General features: G+C 41.9%; 1 protein-coding gene across 4 annotated transcripts in view; it reads right to left on the bottom strand.

Moving 5' to 3' along the window:
- LOC131042307 (uncharacterized) overlaps positions 1–14,594 on the bottom strand; it is a 189,266-nt gene that overhangs the window by 62,576 nt on the left and 112,096 nt on the right. For all 4 annotated transcript variants that reach the window (XM_059218561.1, XM_057975653.2, XM_057975652.2 and 1 more), the window contains 2 exons: positions 9,786–9,859; positions 9,558–9,655 (listed from right to left, as the gene is read on the bottom strand). In XM_059218561.1, coding sequence (XP_059074544.1) covers positions 9,558–9,655; positions 9,786–9,859 — 172 coding nt within the window. The remainder of the gene's footprint in view (positions 1–9,557; positions 9,656–9,785; positions 9,860–14,594) is intronic.

The raw sequence follows: 14,594 nt of genomic DNA, 5'->3' as shown, positions 1-14,594 counted from the left end.
GAAGCCAAGTAACCTACACCGGTGCAAATTTATTGTAGTTGCCACGGAATATCTCACCAAGTGGGGAGAAGCTAGGGCCTTGCCGGATAACACAGCTCTGAGTACGGCACGGTTCTTGTACGAACATATTGTCACCAGGTACGGGATACCACTCCAAATCACCAATGACAGAGGAGTGCACTTTGTCAATCAAGTAATCCGTACCATGACCGTGGAATTTAAGTTATTCCATAACCTATCCAGTCTGTACTATCCATAACCTATCCAGTCTGTACTATCCCCGCGCTAATGGACAGGCAGAAGCAACCAACAAGGTGTTGGCATCAATAATCTACAAATCGTGTGGGGTAGAACAAGAAGATTGGGAGGAAAGAATACCAGCCGTGCTATGGGCCTACCGTACAACATACAAAGTCACTACCGGGCATACCCTGTTTCAGCTCATGTATGGGCAGGAGGCAGTGGTACCAGCCGAGTACACCGTGCCAAGCCTTCGGGTGGCAGTGGAAAATAGACTTGGGGACCCAGAAAGCTTGAATGCAAGGCTTGATGGTTTGATAAAGCTGGATGAACGAAGACTGATGGCACAATGGGCAACAAAGGTGGCACAACGCCGGCGGAATCATTGACACGACAAGCATCTGCGGAAGACCAACTTCCGGTCGAGGCAGTTAGTTTTGAAGTATAACAGTCGGAACGAACTTCAACCAGGGAAGTTCAAGGTCCGTTGGCTCGGACCCTATAAAATCAAAGCGGTCGGTAGGAACGGAGCAGTAAAGCTCGCGACTCTAGATAACAATCCGATCAGAGACCCGACGAACGGTTCCAAGTTAAAGATCTACAGGGAAAGAAATAAACCTGTGATTGGGATTAACATGCTAGGATACGCCACGAGAGGGCATTGGACCATTGGTCGAAGCAAGGAGGTCGAAGAAGACCCAGTGGTAAAAGGAGAACCCTATCGGAGGGATGATGACTGGGCGAAGCCCTTGGCAGCCATGGAAGAACGACTTGTACCAAAAAGGGTGGAAGGTGTGGCGGTTCCCAAGATATACAAACATCTCACGAATGCGTATTTCGGGGACCCAGCTATGTGGGTGCGAGTTTCAGGATATTGGAAAAAGCGGGCCCCATACGAAGGAGCCCGGGAGGGATACGTAGCATATTACATTGATGAAAAAGCAGAAGCCCAGAGGAGAGACGAGAACATAAATAGAGAGGAGTCGGTGGACTTGGAGGAAGAGCTCAACTTGGAAGAATATGGGGCAACCCTACGCCCGTGTTTAAAAATGGTACTGAAAACGGAGGACCTATTCGTCATCGCTTTCGAAGCAGGCGAGGTAGAAGTTGGACCTAACTCATTGTACCGGGTGATCCCTAACCTGGCTGGGCCACCAGAGATTGACGAAGAGAGAGTAAAATGGTACCACCAGTACGGGGATCGGTACATTGACGACCGCTACAAGGGTGTGGGACTTACCCCACTGGTGGACAAGATATGGGATTTGGAATAAGTAGGGATGTGTTGTGCACAAGAGTGCTACAAAAGACTACCACGTGTGTACATGGTTACACGACTCAGAAATAAGAATGAGGACGCCCAACAATGCCTCAGGGGTAAAAAGGAGGAACAATGGGGATAGAGACTCCGAGCAGGAACCAAACAAGAAATGGAAGGAAGACAAGGTGAGGAGCAAAGAACCAGGGAAGAAATGGAGAAAAAAGCAAGGTAGGGGGCCAGCAAGAAGGAAACAAAGGAGACAGGGAAACTCTTCGGCCGCAAAAACGAACACAATAAACTGGCCAGTGGCTTACAGAAGGCCAACTAGAGGACACAATCAAGCCAAGGGGTACTTGGGTAAATTAAAGGCAAGGAAGCTAATATTGAAAAAGCCATGTCAGATAAAAGAAAAAAGACGACTGAAAAAACAAGGGGTCTTAAAAGGTGAGGAGAAATACAGGAAAAAAGCAAGAAAGTCCAAGTCAACAGGTATTAAAGAATTGAAATATCAGGCAAGTACAAGCAAAAACAGTAAGGAAAAATTAAGACTGCTGAAAAAGCAATTATTTTATGTTAAATTAATAAAACATGTATACCTAACCCTAACCCAAGCAAGGAAAAGTGCTTATAAAAGTTTCCATGAGACCCCATTAGGCATAGCGCAAGAAAGACAACAAGGTGAACGCGGCAGCCAGGCGGAATTGAGCAGACGGAAGCAAGCAACACACCGATTGTACGTGCCAGTTGTACGGACACAATACACCTTACGGACCACTTGTACGAACGCCAAGGAAATCCAAGAGGAGTTGATCAATCCGTATGGTGTACGGATTGCACAATCAGGAAAGCACGAGTGCCAGAAAGTTGCATCGTACGGCGTACGGATTGAAGAGAATTGCCAGCAAAACGTACCATATGGCGTACAGACTCAGGGTACAAGCAAGCCAGAGAACAAAAGCCGTCGTACAGCGTATGGAGCACGAGGAGGAAGAGCATAGTCTTACGTACGTGTAATACATACGGAGTTCATGCAAGTTCCAGCAAAGATCACCGTACGACGTACGGTCCTCACATACCGTACGTGTACAGCGTATTGCGAGTTTGGAGTACGAAAGCGCGAGTGGAAGCACCTTTTCACCGTACGTGTACGGCGTAAGGAAATCAGGGAAGTGCCAACGTGTGTCACCGTACGGCGTACGGTATTGCCGTACAGACATAGCCCGAAGAAGAAACATACCTCCACCGTACAGTGTACAATCCGCGCCTATCAACACGTGTAGGAGAATTCGCACAAGGCAAAATCCGTACGGCGTACGGTATCAGGAAGGCAGGGAAGCGTACGGCGTACGGCGACAGCTCCCTATCCGTACGGCAAGTACTTGACAGGCCAATTAAGGAGGCACCACGCAGGTATAAGAGGCAAGGGGCTTGTCTGGCAAGACACGAGGAAGAAGTTGTACCGCAAGGAAACTGAGACTAATACAATGGGTTGTACAAACTGGCGAGACAATCTGTCAAACAGTTATAATAATGACTCAGGAAGGGGTATGGGAAGAAGAACGGAAAAAGGCAGTTGCAGTGTAGCCATGACTACCACAGAGCCCGCCAGCAACAAGAAAACCAAGAGCAGACCAAAGACACCGAAGGACTCAGAGGGACTCATGGCAGCGAATGTAGCATTTGAGAGTGTGACCGTCAATGAATGTCATACCTGGTGGGAAGAAAACCCTCCAGACCATGTGACGAAGGAATCTCTCAGGAGGGCACAGGTCGACCACGCCATCCAAATGCCCACATTCAACATTAAAGAGTTCGAGCTAGTCCTACGAACCATGGTATCGGGCTATAATCCACAAGAACGAGCTTCAGTCACTCAGTTCCAAGGGTGCACAGTGCGAGTTTCGTTCAAACCTGAGGATTTCAGGCGGGTATTTGGCATACCGGAGAAAGGAGCATCTACGGCCAAACCAACCAAAAAACTCACCAGATAAAAGAAGTGGTTGATGGATTTGGTGTGCAGAGACGACCTCACGGAGGAGCAGTGGAAAAGTGCCTGGGCCGACAGCAGAGGAATGAAGCGTGCCTTTATCGCACCTGGTGAATGGAGGATGTTAATGGACCTGGTCAAAAGCCGCCTTACAAGAGACAGTCGCGCCTCTGACATAGCAATATGGATGATAGGATTAATGAATGGGATCAGATGCAGAAAGGTGTACAATTGGGGGCAACTCCTAGCAGAACGAATCCACAACTTCTTAAGACTGGAACACAAAACGTTCTACATGTGCCATCATGCTATCAGCTTGTTCTTGGATGTCGTACACCTGCAGGTACCACCAGAAGTATGGGGGCCATTTGAACCACGCAGAAGGGTAGAACCAAATAAACCCACCATGTACTACTATATCCACCTGGACACCCTAGGCGACACAACGCAGCCGACAAAGAAGAGGAGGAAACTGGGCACATCCGTGGAGATTGAAGAGGTTAGCAGTGCAGAGGATTCGGGAGAGGTGGAAGAAACGAAAGAACAGGAAAGCGGTGATGGGGGTTCCATCTGTCAGGACACACAGCTGTAGAGGAGGAAGAAGAAACAAAGTCATGGCAGCAGGAAGAAGAGGAAGAGGAGCAATAGGGAGGATTGCAGGCTCAATGGAAAAGTACGAGGGTAAAATTCACACCCTCGAAACTATCCTCAGCACACCTGTTACCTCAGGAAGCGCTTGCAGTAGCCAGCCCAATGGGAGATGTACAACCAGTGGGGGTACTGTTCCAGAAAATTGGAGAAGAGGAACCGCCGGCACAATGACGGTATCGCTATCACAGATCAGCTTGGTCATACTTGCAGCAGGAATTGGTACGGTACCAACAAAAACCGGTACAGTACCAGCAAAAACCAGTACGGTGCCAACAGGAACTGGTACAGTGCCAGCAGGACTTGGTACGGTGCCAACGGAACCGATATGGTACCAGCAGGAACTGGTACAGTACAAGTAGAAACTGGTACGGGTGACTTGGAGGCAGCAGCAGCTTTGGATACTCTGACAGATGAAGATATAGACGCCTCGCTGGATGGATGGCTAGGGCAGTTCACACTCCCTCCACACCTCCCCCCCTCCCCTGCACCGCATAACATGGCCATTGGGCCAGGCATGACCACAGATAGAGATATCACTGTCCCAAACCTAGACAGAGAGAGATCCGCTGATCAAGAACAGCAGGGAAGGGACAAGCAGAGCAGTGGACCGAAAGGAGCTCTCGCAGGACTCCACATCACACCACCCGATCCGAATGATCCAACAGGCTCACTCGGACGATTCCTAGAGGAGCTACAAGGGTTCTCTGATGTTGCACGCAGCATGGCTCAACTTACTGGACAGATGGAGGTCGGCAATTCAGCCGACGCTACACAGCTGTGTCACTTCATGGCCAAGGGGTGCAAGGATGAGTTCACACAGCACTTTGAGCAGCTGGGGTGGCCGGACCATAGTACGCCTGAGATGATTCAGAACTGGGCCCACAGGCACCTGATAGGAGGCACAGGCACCTTGGGCACCACCTTCCACAGCATGGAGAGGGCTTTTTGGGAGGTGTACTTATAGATGCGGCAGCACCAGGTGGAAAAAGAGGCTCAACGGATGTATATAACAACACTAGAAAAGGAAGGTGAGAAGCAGGCACAGTTGGCCACAGTGGAGAGGAGCTTAAGAAAGGAGATGGAAATGAAGATGACTACCTATGAGGCCCGTTGCAGCATGTAGGAGAAGGGGCACAGGCATTAGCAGCCCAGGTGGCAGAGCTCACTTTACAGCTGGAACAAAAAGATAAAAAGCTACCGAAAGCTGCTCACATGGTAAAGAAAGCACGGGAACGACAGTTGATGGCAGAAAAGAACCTGAAACTTCAGGCCGGACAGCAGCCTCCTATTGCGACCACTACAGGGATGCCTCCTTCCTCTTCTCGGTCTTAGCTATGTTTTTTATAATTCAATTTCTCTTGTCTGAGTCGTCTGGAAGACGACTACGTTTTTGGGGGGGCTAATGTTATGGGTAAAAACGTATGTTAGTAAGAATAATAGTTATAAGTGTGTTATGTTGTGTTTATGTTTATGTTGTTGCCGAGAGGTTCCCGTCGGGTAGTTGGGAGTTGGTGACGGTTGGCAACTTGACCAGCCGTCAGGTCTATATATTGTTTGGTTGGAACCTCGGCAGGGGGATGGATGTATGGACAATTCTAGACATTGGAATAAAGATATAACTTTTTGGTCTAATTATTATCATTTGTCATTTATGTTATGATGTACAATTGTTCTGTTCCATGAATACTTGGTACGTGCAAGAAATACTGTGCTATCTGATTATTCACCAACTATACATTTAGGACTAAACAGTGACACCATTGGCCATCCATATGGTTTCACAGGTTCTGCAGTGCCTCACGAGATCCTCTGTCCTGTCGCCGGTGGATTTGGGCAGCTTCTGCCTATTGGCCATTGATGGGGGTCGTGTCCCCAGAGGTGGTTGTTTCTGTCATGCACCCACACCACTCCCTCCCGAGCCGGTGGTGTTTCATGTTTGAGTGAATGGGGGTACGGTGTTTTGTACTCGCGTGCTTGGTGTGATGGGTCCCAAGAAGGGGTCCTGTCTGCCGTGTGCTTGTGCCTCCTCTGCACCTACGGTCGTACCTCCATTCTCACCCTCGTCCTCTGTTCGCTCCCTTCGGTGGTCCTTTGTGCGCGGCGTAAGGGATAAGTTCCTGAACTGATCCCGGGTCTCTTCGACCAGATTTCTTCGTAGCCTATTTTCCTCCAAAAACTCTTCGTGGCTTCTCACCCTACGGTGTTCTGGCGACGCGTAGAAATCTCCTTCGACTTCTGTACCCCCCGTGACACCTCCTTGGTTCTCTTTAGGCAACCCTTCGACAGGTCGTCCCTTGGCAAGCTGCCTCAGCCTCCATCTACGTTCTACTTGTTCCAGAATCAAGGCCCTCTGTGCGGCCTCCCACTCCTCACTTTGTGCCTTCTTATTTCTATCCTTATTTAATAAGTTGGGCATTAATTCCCGTACATCATCATAAATAGCAACAACACATAAAAAATAGAACACTTCTTTATTAATTCATCACATCAGATACAATTTATGTCAGTAGTACGACACCATCATTAAAGTGTAGAATGTTCTTTATTCCTCCTAGAGGTTCAGGGTTCAATTTCCCCTTCACCTCTTGCCATCACGCTCCGCTTCCCAGTGAAGATTGTTTTCTTCGTACTGTCGGAGGACCTGTTGGCGTCGCTCCTCACAGGCAATCTCCTTCAAGCAAGTGGAGGTGGTTCATCAACTGATTCGCTGCGGGGCTAACTTCCAGTGCGGTCCACACAACACTTGTTGGGACTTCAGCCTCCATGGCCTCTCTTCGGACGTAGGTCTCAATAGCCGCCTGAAGCAAGATTGAAAATTCCCTCGTTGCAGTGTCTTCTCCGTCGTAGAGCTCCGTTTGTGTGTCGTCGGCCTCTGGGTTAATCTCTCCAACGGGTAGGCCCATCATGTCCGTACGCCATCCTCTCCAAAGGAATAAAATAAAAGAATATATTGTATGTGTTACGTGGTGTGAGTGTAGAATGTATGATGAATAAGCGGTGAGTGCAATAAAAAGAAAAATTCTGAGAAAGAGTGTGGATATGACGTTGAAGAAATATTTCTGAATTCTGAGATATTAACTCTGAAAATAAAGAGTTCTCAGAAATGTGTGATGATATAATGTTGTTGTAAAGATAAAGTTATTGCAGAGATAACGAAGGGAAAATCTGGGTGTATGAAAAGGAAGATTTTGTGAACAGAAGAATATGCTGTGAGAGAAAATTCATGTGGCATATGTGTGCCGATTTGTTGTGATTATTATATCAGTTTAGGGGCAGTATTGTTGTCATTCTATAGCAGATTTCGAAGTGAAGATTGTGGCCATTTTGGTGGCAGATTTTTATCAGACTATAGCAGATTTGTTTAGACATATGAGACAGATTTAAGCAGACTTGTGAAGCAGATTCAAGCAGATATATGAAGCAGACTTAGAGCAGATTTATAGAGTTTATAGGAGATCATTATGAGAATATTTTTTATCATTATATGATCAGTCTCTAGCTGAGTTGATAAGGAAACATTATCAGATTTGTGGAGAAAAATAGTATCCATCATCCGTTGTTATAGCAACATTGTAAAGGTGGAAAATCAGATTTATGTGAAGTGGGTTGGTACTCACAGAATTCTGAAGTGGGAGTTGGTGCTTCTAGTGGGTTGGTGCTTACGAATTCAGATTTGGGAGTTGGTGCTTCTAGTGGGTTGGTACTCACAAACAGACTTAGGGGTTGGTGCCTACGAAACATTGTAAAAGAAGAAATATATAAAAGCATTGATTTACCGTGGTTTTATCCCGTAAGGGTTTCCACGTATATATCTTGTGTTCAACTTTTATGATTGAAGTTGAAAAAAGTTTTAAATGGTAAAAGATTGTTGTTATATTGATTCACATAAAATCAGATTTATGTGAAGTGGGTTGGTGCTCACAGAATTCTGAAGTGGGAGTTGGTGCTTCTAGTGGGTTGGTGCTCACAAATTCAGATTTGGGAGTTGGTGCTTCCAGTGGGTTGGTGCTCACAAAATCATATTTGGGAGTTGGTGCTTCCAGTGGGTTGGTGCTCACAAACAGGCTTAGGGGTTGGTGCCTACGAAACATTGTAAAAGAAGAAATATATAAAAGCATTGATTTACCATGGTTTTCTCCCGTAAGGGTTTCCACGTATATATCTTGTGTTCAACTTTTATGATTAAGTTGAAAAAGGTTCTAATCATTATTGAAAAAGTTCAGATTATAAGCAAACAATTTAATTGTAAACTACTAAATGATCTGAGATCGACCAGAAGTAATGAGCAATGAAGAATAACCCGACATAGTACTTACAATATGAGCCTTGCGTATTCAAAGTAACTGCTCATCAAACACCTCATACTTAATCCCTTTAACAAAACTAACGTAACTGTTAGTTATGGATGTGGAATGGACTACTTAAGAGTTCAGAATTGTTGTTGTAATACTGTATTAACTTGTGAGGTAACTGGTGAAAATAAGATTAGTTTTTAAAAAAAAGAGAGATTTTTGGGTTAATGCAGCATAATATCACAACTAAAATCAGAAAATCATGAACTAAACAGATAATCATAAACCATATAGAAAACATGCAAAGTATACTAAAATTTGTCATTGATCTTATTCATTCAATTCTGCAGACAAATCAATAATTGTCATATTTCAAAATCTGTAATATTATGCTCATTTAAAAATTTAGTACAATTGTTTCAGACTAATCATTTGATATCACATGTCCTAATATGTACAGCATGATTATGATTATTCGGTCCTAGACTTGATGCTGTACAATGATAAATAAAGGAAATTGAGCAACTAATAAGAATGGATTTTTTTAGAGGAAACCCAGAATTTAGTATTAAATATCTCTTTAATTTGCTTCTGATAAATGAATCATATCTGTTAAAGCCTTCGGTAAAAACAAAATAAAGCGGATCATACAAAGAAAACCCAGCTCAAATTGTAGACATTTCTACTTAACTTCGTTTACATAAATGTGGAAGCTCTTTAACACAACTTCGTTTAGATAAATGTGGAAGCTCTTTAACACATAAATGACAAAAAGAAATAAGGCAAAGTATTTATAGAAACCCCAAATATTAACATTGACATTTTTTATTTTCACTATCTCAAAAAATATAAAGCTGTTTTCTGTTTTTTGAACCTTCCAATTCAACAAAAACAGAACACATACAGAAATTCCAATCAAGCTCTGAAATATGCTAAATTCAATAATGAATAAACACAAAAGAAAGTACCAGAATTGCAAGCATGGCATGAAATAAAACTCTTGGTCATAAAAAATGATTTACTTTCACCAGCCTTGACGGATAAGTTGTATTTTACAAGCTTGAAACTAAAATATTAAGATTGCACACACCAGTTCATGTATGTTTCTTGGATGTCTTCGGCTTACCCAATTCATCAACTGCAGAATACACACTATCTAAAGAAAGAAGCCTTGCACAAATCATCATAGCCCTTGATCGCAACATGGAATCCACAGAACTATTACTGCAAATGTAGGTATAATGTCCACAGGTCAAGAACATAGAACTTTGAGGATATCCAAATAATCCCTAGACATTCGTAGTCAGAAATCTACATATTAAAGCAAATTATTGTTGGATTTTTAACCGTTTACCTTATTGTAGCAGCTAATCGGTGAAGCGTGTTTTTTGTTAATAGATACTTTGCACCGTTAGGAGTTGCAGCAAACTACAGAACATTAAAGAATGTAAAATATGAGGGAAATGTTGTTGCCCTTATTTCAAAAAATACCATGTCAGATATTTCCAATCATTAACAGCACAAGGAACCAACATATATAGACAAATGACAAACAAAATAAAGAAGACATAAATTCTCTAAAATAAAAAAACAGCTATATTATATGGCAAAAGTATTCCTTAAATCACACGTATGAACTAACCAGCTCAAGGAATTAAACGATGCTACATTATAATAGGAATTCCTTAAAACATCTAATTGTTTACAATAGGTCTTATCAGCATCATAACTATATCAGCAGATAATCAAAAGAAACAACAAAATCAAACTAAAACTCATAGAAAGTCTTAAGAGCATAACATCCATTTGGGACAATAGTATCTGTAAATGTTATTGCAATTTCCAATTTAATGAACAAGTTATATACTAGATGATGTATTTTAGATTTATTATTATGACAATAATATTATCGTCTTTCTTTTCTGCAGGTTTGGAGGATGAACATGTATCGATTTCAATGTCATCCTTTTCTTTTGAATGATGTATATATAGCAAGGCAGCCACGATCAAGTGGCACCTTGATCGGACATGTCTTTTAGACATGTCCGACCAAGATGTCACTTGGTCGTGACTATCTACAGATTCGCTTGGTGTTTATAATAACTAATCGGTGTCAACGCAAATGATAACAGATCGATATAAACACGCCCGATAATGAATCGGTGTCAAGGCAAATGATAACAGATCGATATAAACACACCCGATAATGAATCGGTGTTAAAGCAAGCAAGCCCGATAACAAATAGCATTAATATGCCATCGGGTTAATACCCCAATAGTATATTAATGCCGATTCATTAATATGCTATCGGGTTACTAGCCCGATAGCATTTAGATCGACGCTTAACTATGTTAAGCAGGTCGTCGATCTAATCCATCTTTATCCAATATCAATATCATAATCAAGATCAATGTTACAGTCTGATAAACATATTCAGTTCGGAAAGCATAAATCAGATAATCTAATAGCATAGATGAGTAAACCAAAACATAATAGAGGAGATTAGGAAGGTCTTATCTTGCAGAAGCTACTAGTGCATTAACACTCCCTCTTAGCTTTGGAAGATAAATAAAGTAACCTGCATCACATTTCTTTTTTTTCATAGTGTCAGTCTCCAAGAATATATATCATCTATACATATGATATGAAGTATCATCATAATATAAAACATCACTCATAGAGTATCACCTAACCATGTGATATAAAAATTCATCATTTCATTATGACAAGATATCACCTAAACACGTGATATCAGTATTGCCTAAACACGCAATACTCAGGATAAACATATGAGGATGGTTAGATTCTCATCTTATCCTGGTTGTGATATGTGCACAAACATATTAAACAAATGTTTTATCACAACACCATCATGGCACATCCATGACATACCAGAGATCCAACATGATAACTGGTTTAGAGAATCATAAGATCGTCATCTTATGATGTCTACATACAAGTGTTCATAATCTGAGAGATCGTCACCTCTTAGATATGAACACAAGGGTGAAAACCAGAATGTCCCAACATGACAAAAGAAGTTTACACATTAAACATCTTATTTACAAAGCAGATTACCTTTCTATCATCCCAAACATCAGTATTGCCTAAACACGCAATACTCAAGATAAACATATGAGGATGGTTAGATTCTCATCTTATCCTGGTTGTGATATGTGCACAAACATATTAAACAAATGTTTTATCACAACACCATCATGGCACATCCATGACATACCAGAGATCCAACATGATAACTGGTTTAGAGAATCATAAGATCGTCACCTTATGATGTCTACATACAAGTGTTCATAATCTGAGAGATCGTCACCTCTTAGATATGAACACAGGGGTGAAAACCAGAATTTCCCAACATGACAAAAGAAGTTTACACATTAAACATCTTATTTACAAAGCAGATTACCTTTCTATCATACCTAAACCTTTTCTGAAGTGATCAACCTTCACTCTGGAAAGTGGTTTGGTCAGAATATCTACAGTCTGATTTCCTGTGATTAATAAGCCATCAACATATAAAATCAACATTTGCATATCACCTTTATTTATTTTGTAGTAGAGATTAGGATCTGCATCATTTTTATAGAGGCCTAGTCCTGAGAGATAGGTGTCAATTCTTTCATATCAGGCCCTGGGGGCCTGTTTAAGCCCATAGAGAGTTTTCATGAGTTTGCACAAATGAGACTCTGCATCATAAATTTCAAACCCTTCAGATTGCTCTAGGTAGACTTCTTATGAGATCTCACCATTTAGAAATGCTGTCTTAACATCCATTTGGTGTACCTTCCATCCTTTTGCTGCTGCAATGGCTAATACAGCTCTCACTGATGTATACCTGGCAACAGGTGCAAAGGTTTCTTCATAGTCTATTCCCTCCCTTTGTGAGAAGCCTCTAGCTACAAATATGGCCTTGTGTTTCTCAATACTGTCGTCTGCAGCATGTTTGAATTTGAATAACCATTTAGATGAAACCACAGATTTCTTGGTTGGCCTAGAAACAATCTCCCAAACATCATTTTTCATAATGGATTGATACTCTTCAGACATAGCATCCTTCCATACTTGATGTTTAAGTGCATCTGATACATTGTTTGGTTCAGTTTTAGAGAGATCATTCATAAGAGCAACATAGCTAGTGAATTTATTAGGTCTTTTGCTTTCCCTGAAGGTTCCTGAAAGAGCAGCAAACTTCTAAGCTTCTGCTACAGTCTTGGTGGCCCATAGAGGTCTTTTCTTGAGGTTTTCTCTAAGTGGGATTGGAGTTTCACCTATAGTTTCCTCAAGATTCTCCCTCTGAAGCTCATGAGTAGGGTCTTCTTCTATGTTAGGAGTGGGGATATAGATTTCAGACTCTATTGTACTTAAGGCTCTTTTGAAGGCTAAGTCTTCTTCGAAGATTACATCCCTACTAAGTTCAATATTTTTCTGACCAAGTACATATATTCTATAGGCCTTGGATGTTTCACTATATTCTACAAGTATTCCCCTTCTTGCAAAAGGTTCTAGTTTTAGTCTTTTCTCTTTAGGTACATATATATAGATAGGACACCCAAATATCCTAAGGTGGCTGATATCTGGTTTTAGTTTGGTAAATACTTCCTTAGGAGTTTTATCTTCAAGATGTGAGTGAGGACATCTGATTTGTATATACACAGCAGTATTAGTTGCTTCTGCCCAAAGATTGATATTTAGATTCTGATCAAGAATCATGGCTTTGGCAGTTTCTACAATTGTCCTATTTTTCCTCTCAGCTACCCCATTTTGTTGAGGATTATTTAGCTCCCTCTTAATCCTTGAGTTTTTTTACAAAAATCTCTAAATAATTCTGATGTGTATTCCCCCCCATTATCAGTCCTTAGGGTTTTGATTTTATTACCTGAGTAGTTCTTTGTCAGTGATTTAAACTCTTTAAACCTACTAAGGATCTCTTCTGATTCTTTACACTTCAGAAAGTAGATCCAAGTTTTCCTAGAGTAGTCATCAACAAATATTACATAATACAAGCATCCTCCTAGAGAGGGAGCAGACATGGGTCCACATACATCAGAATGAACTAATTCTAATACTTTGCTTGTTTTCCTAGTACTATTATGGAAGGTACCCTTGATATTTTTACCTAGGGCACATCCCTTGCATGCCTCTGAATGATATTGTTGCAACTTAGGTAAACCTGTGACAAGGTTTCCCATAGATGACAAAGCTCTATAATTCAGGTGGCCTAGTCTTCTATGTCAGACCTCATTTGCATTTGTTGCTTCGTGAATTAGGGCTAGGTTGGGCTCTGTGCACAGCTCATACAAATAGCCTCGTCTTTGACCAATGACTTTAGCTTTCTTAATGGAAGAATTTCTCGGCCAAGCCAACACCTTGTTCTCCATGAAGGTTACTCTGTATCCATTATCTTCTAGGGCTGATATGGAGAGTAGATTTCTCTTGATGCCGGGGACATACAATACTCCTTCGAGTTTCAATGATATGCCTGTCTTCAGTTTGATGGTGCAAGAACCAATTCCTCTAACTGGATGTGAGGAATCATCTCCGATGGTTACTTCCTCTTCATTATCCTCTGTCATGGAGTCTAGCACTTCTCTAAACCCTGTAATGTGTTTGGATGAACCACTGTCGATCACCCAGGAGTTAGACTTATTTGATGCATGGCTTGTAAATGCTAAGTAGAGGACATAGTTCTGGGAGTCATCTTCTCTTTTAGATTTTCCTGCTCTGGCAAATGTAGCTTGTTTGGCTCTCTCTGCACATTTTGCAACAAAGTGTCCGAACTTATCGCACCTATAGCATTGAATATGTGATAGGTCTCTCTTTGAAGTGTTCTTGTCTTGATGACCCTTCCTCTTCCTAAATTGCTTTTTCTTGGTTGTCTTATTTGTGTTAGTATTTAGGACTTGAAGGTCTTCGTCTATGTTCTTTTGTTCTATTCCCATCTTGTTCAATCTTGATTCTTCTTGGAGACAATCGTCCCTTAATCTTTCAAACTTAGGATATTTGGACCTTGCACTGATGCCTTGGACGAATGTACTCCATCCACTAGGCAATCCATCTAGAGCAATGAGTGTTAACTCTTTGCTTTGGATCATGTAATCCAGAGTTGCTAGTTGGTCTCTTAGAATTGATATCCATATAAAGTAG

This window comes from Cryptomeria japonica, chromosome 3 (genome assembly GCF_030272615.1).
Source record: "Cryptomeria japonica chromosome 3, Sugi_1.0, whole genome shotgun sequence".
Taxonomy (NCBI): domain Eukaryota; kingdom Viridiplantae; phylum Streptophyta; class Pinopsida; order Cupressales; family Cupressaceae; genus Cryptomeria; species Cryptomeria japonica.
Note: the sequence above shows the minus strand (reverse complement) of the source record. Positions and strands in the feature narration are given on the sequence as shown.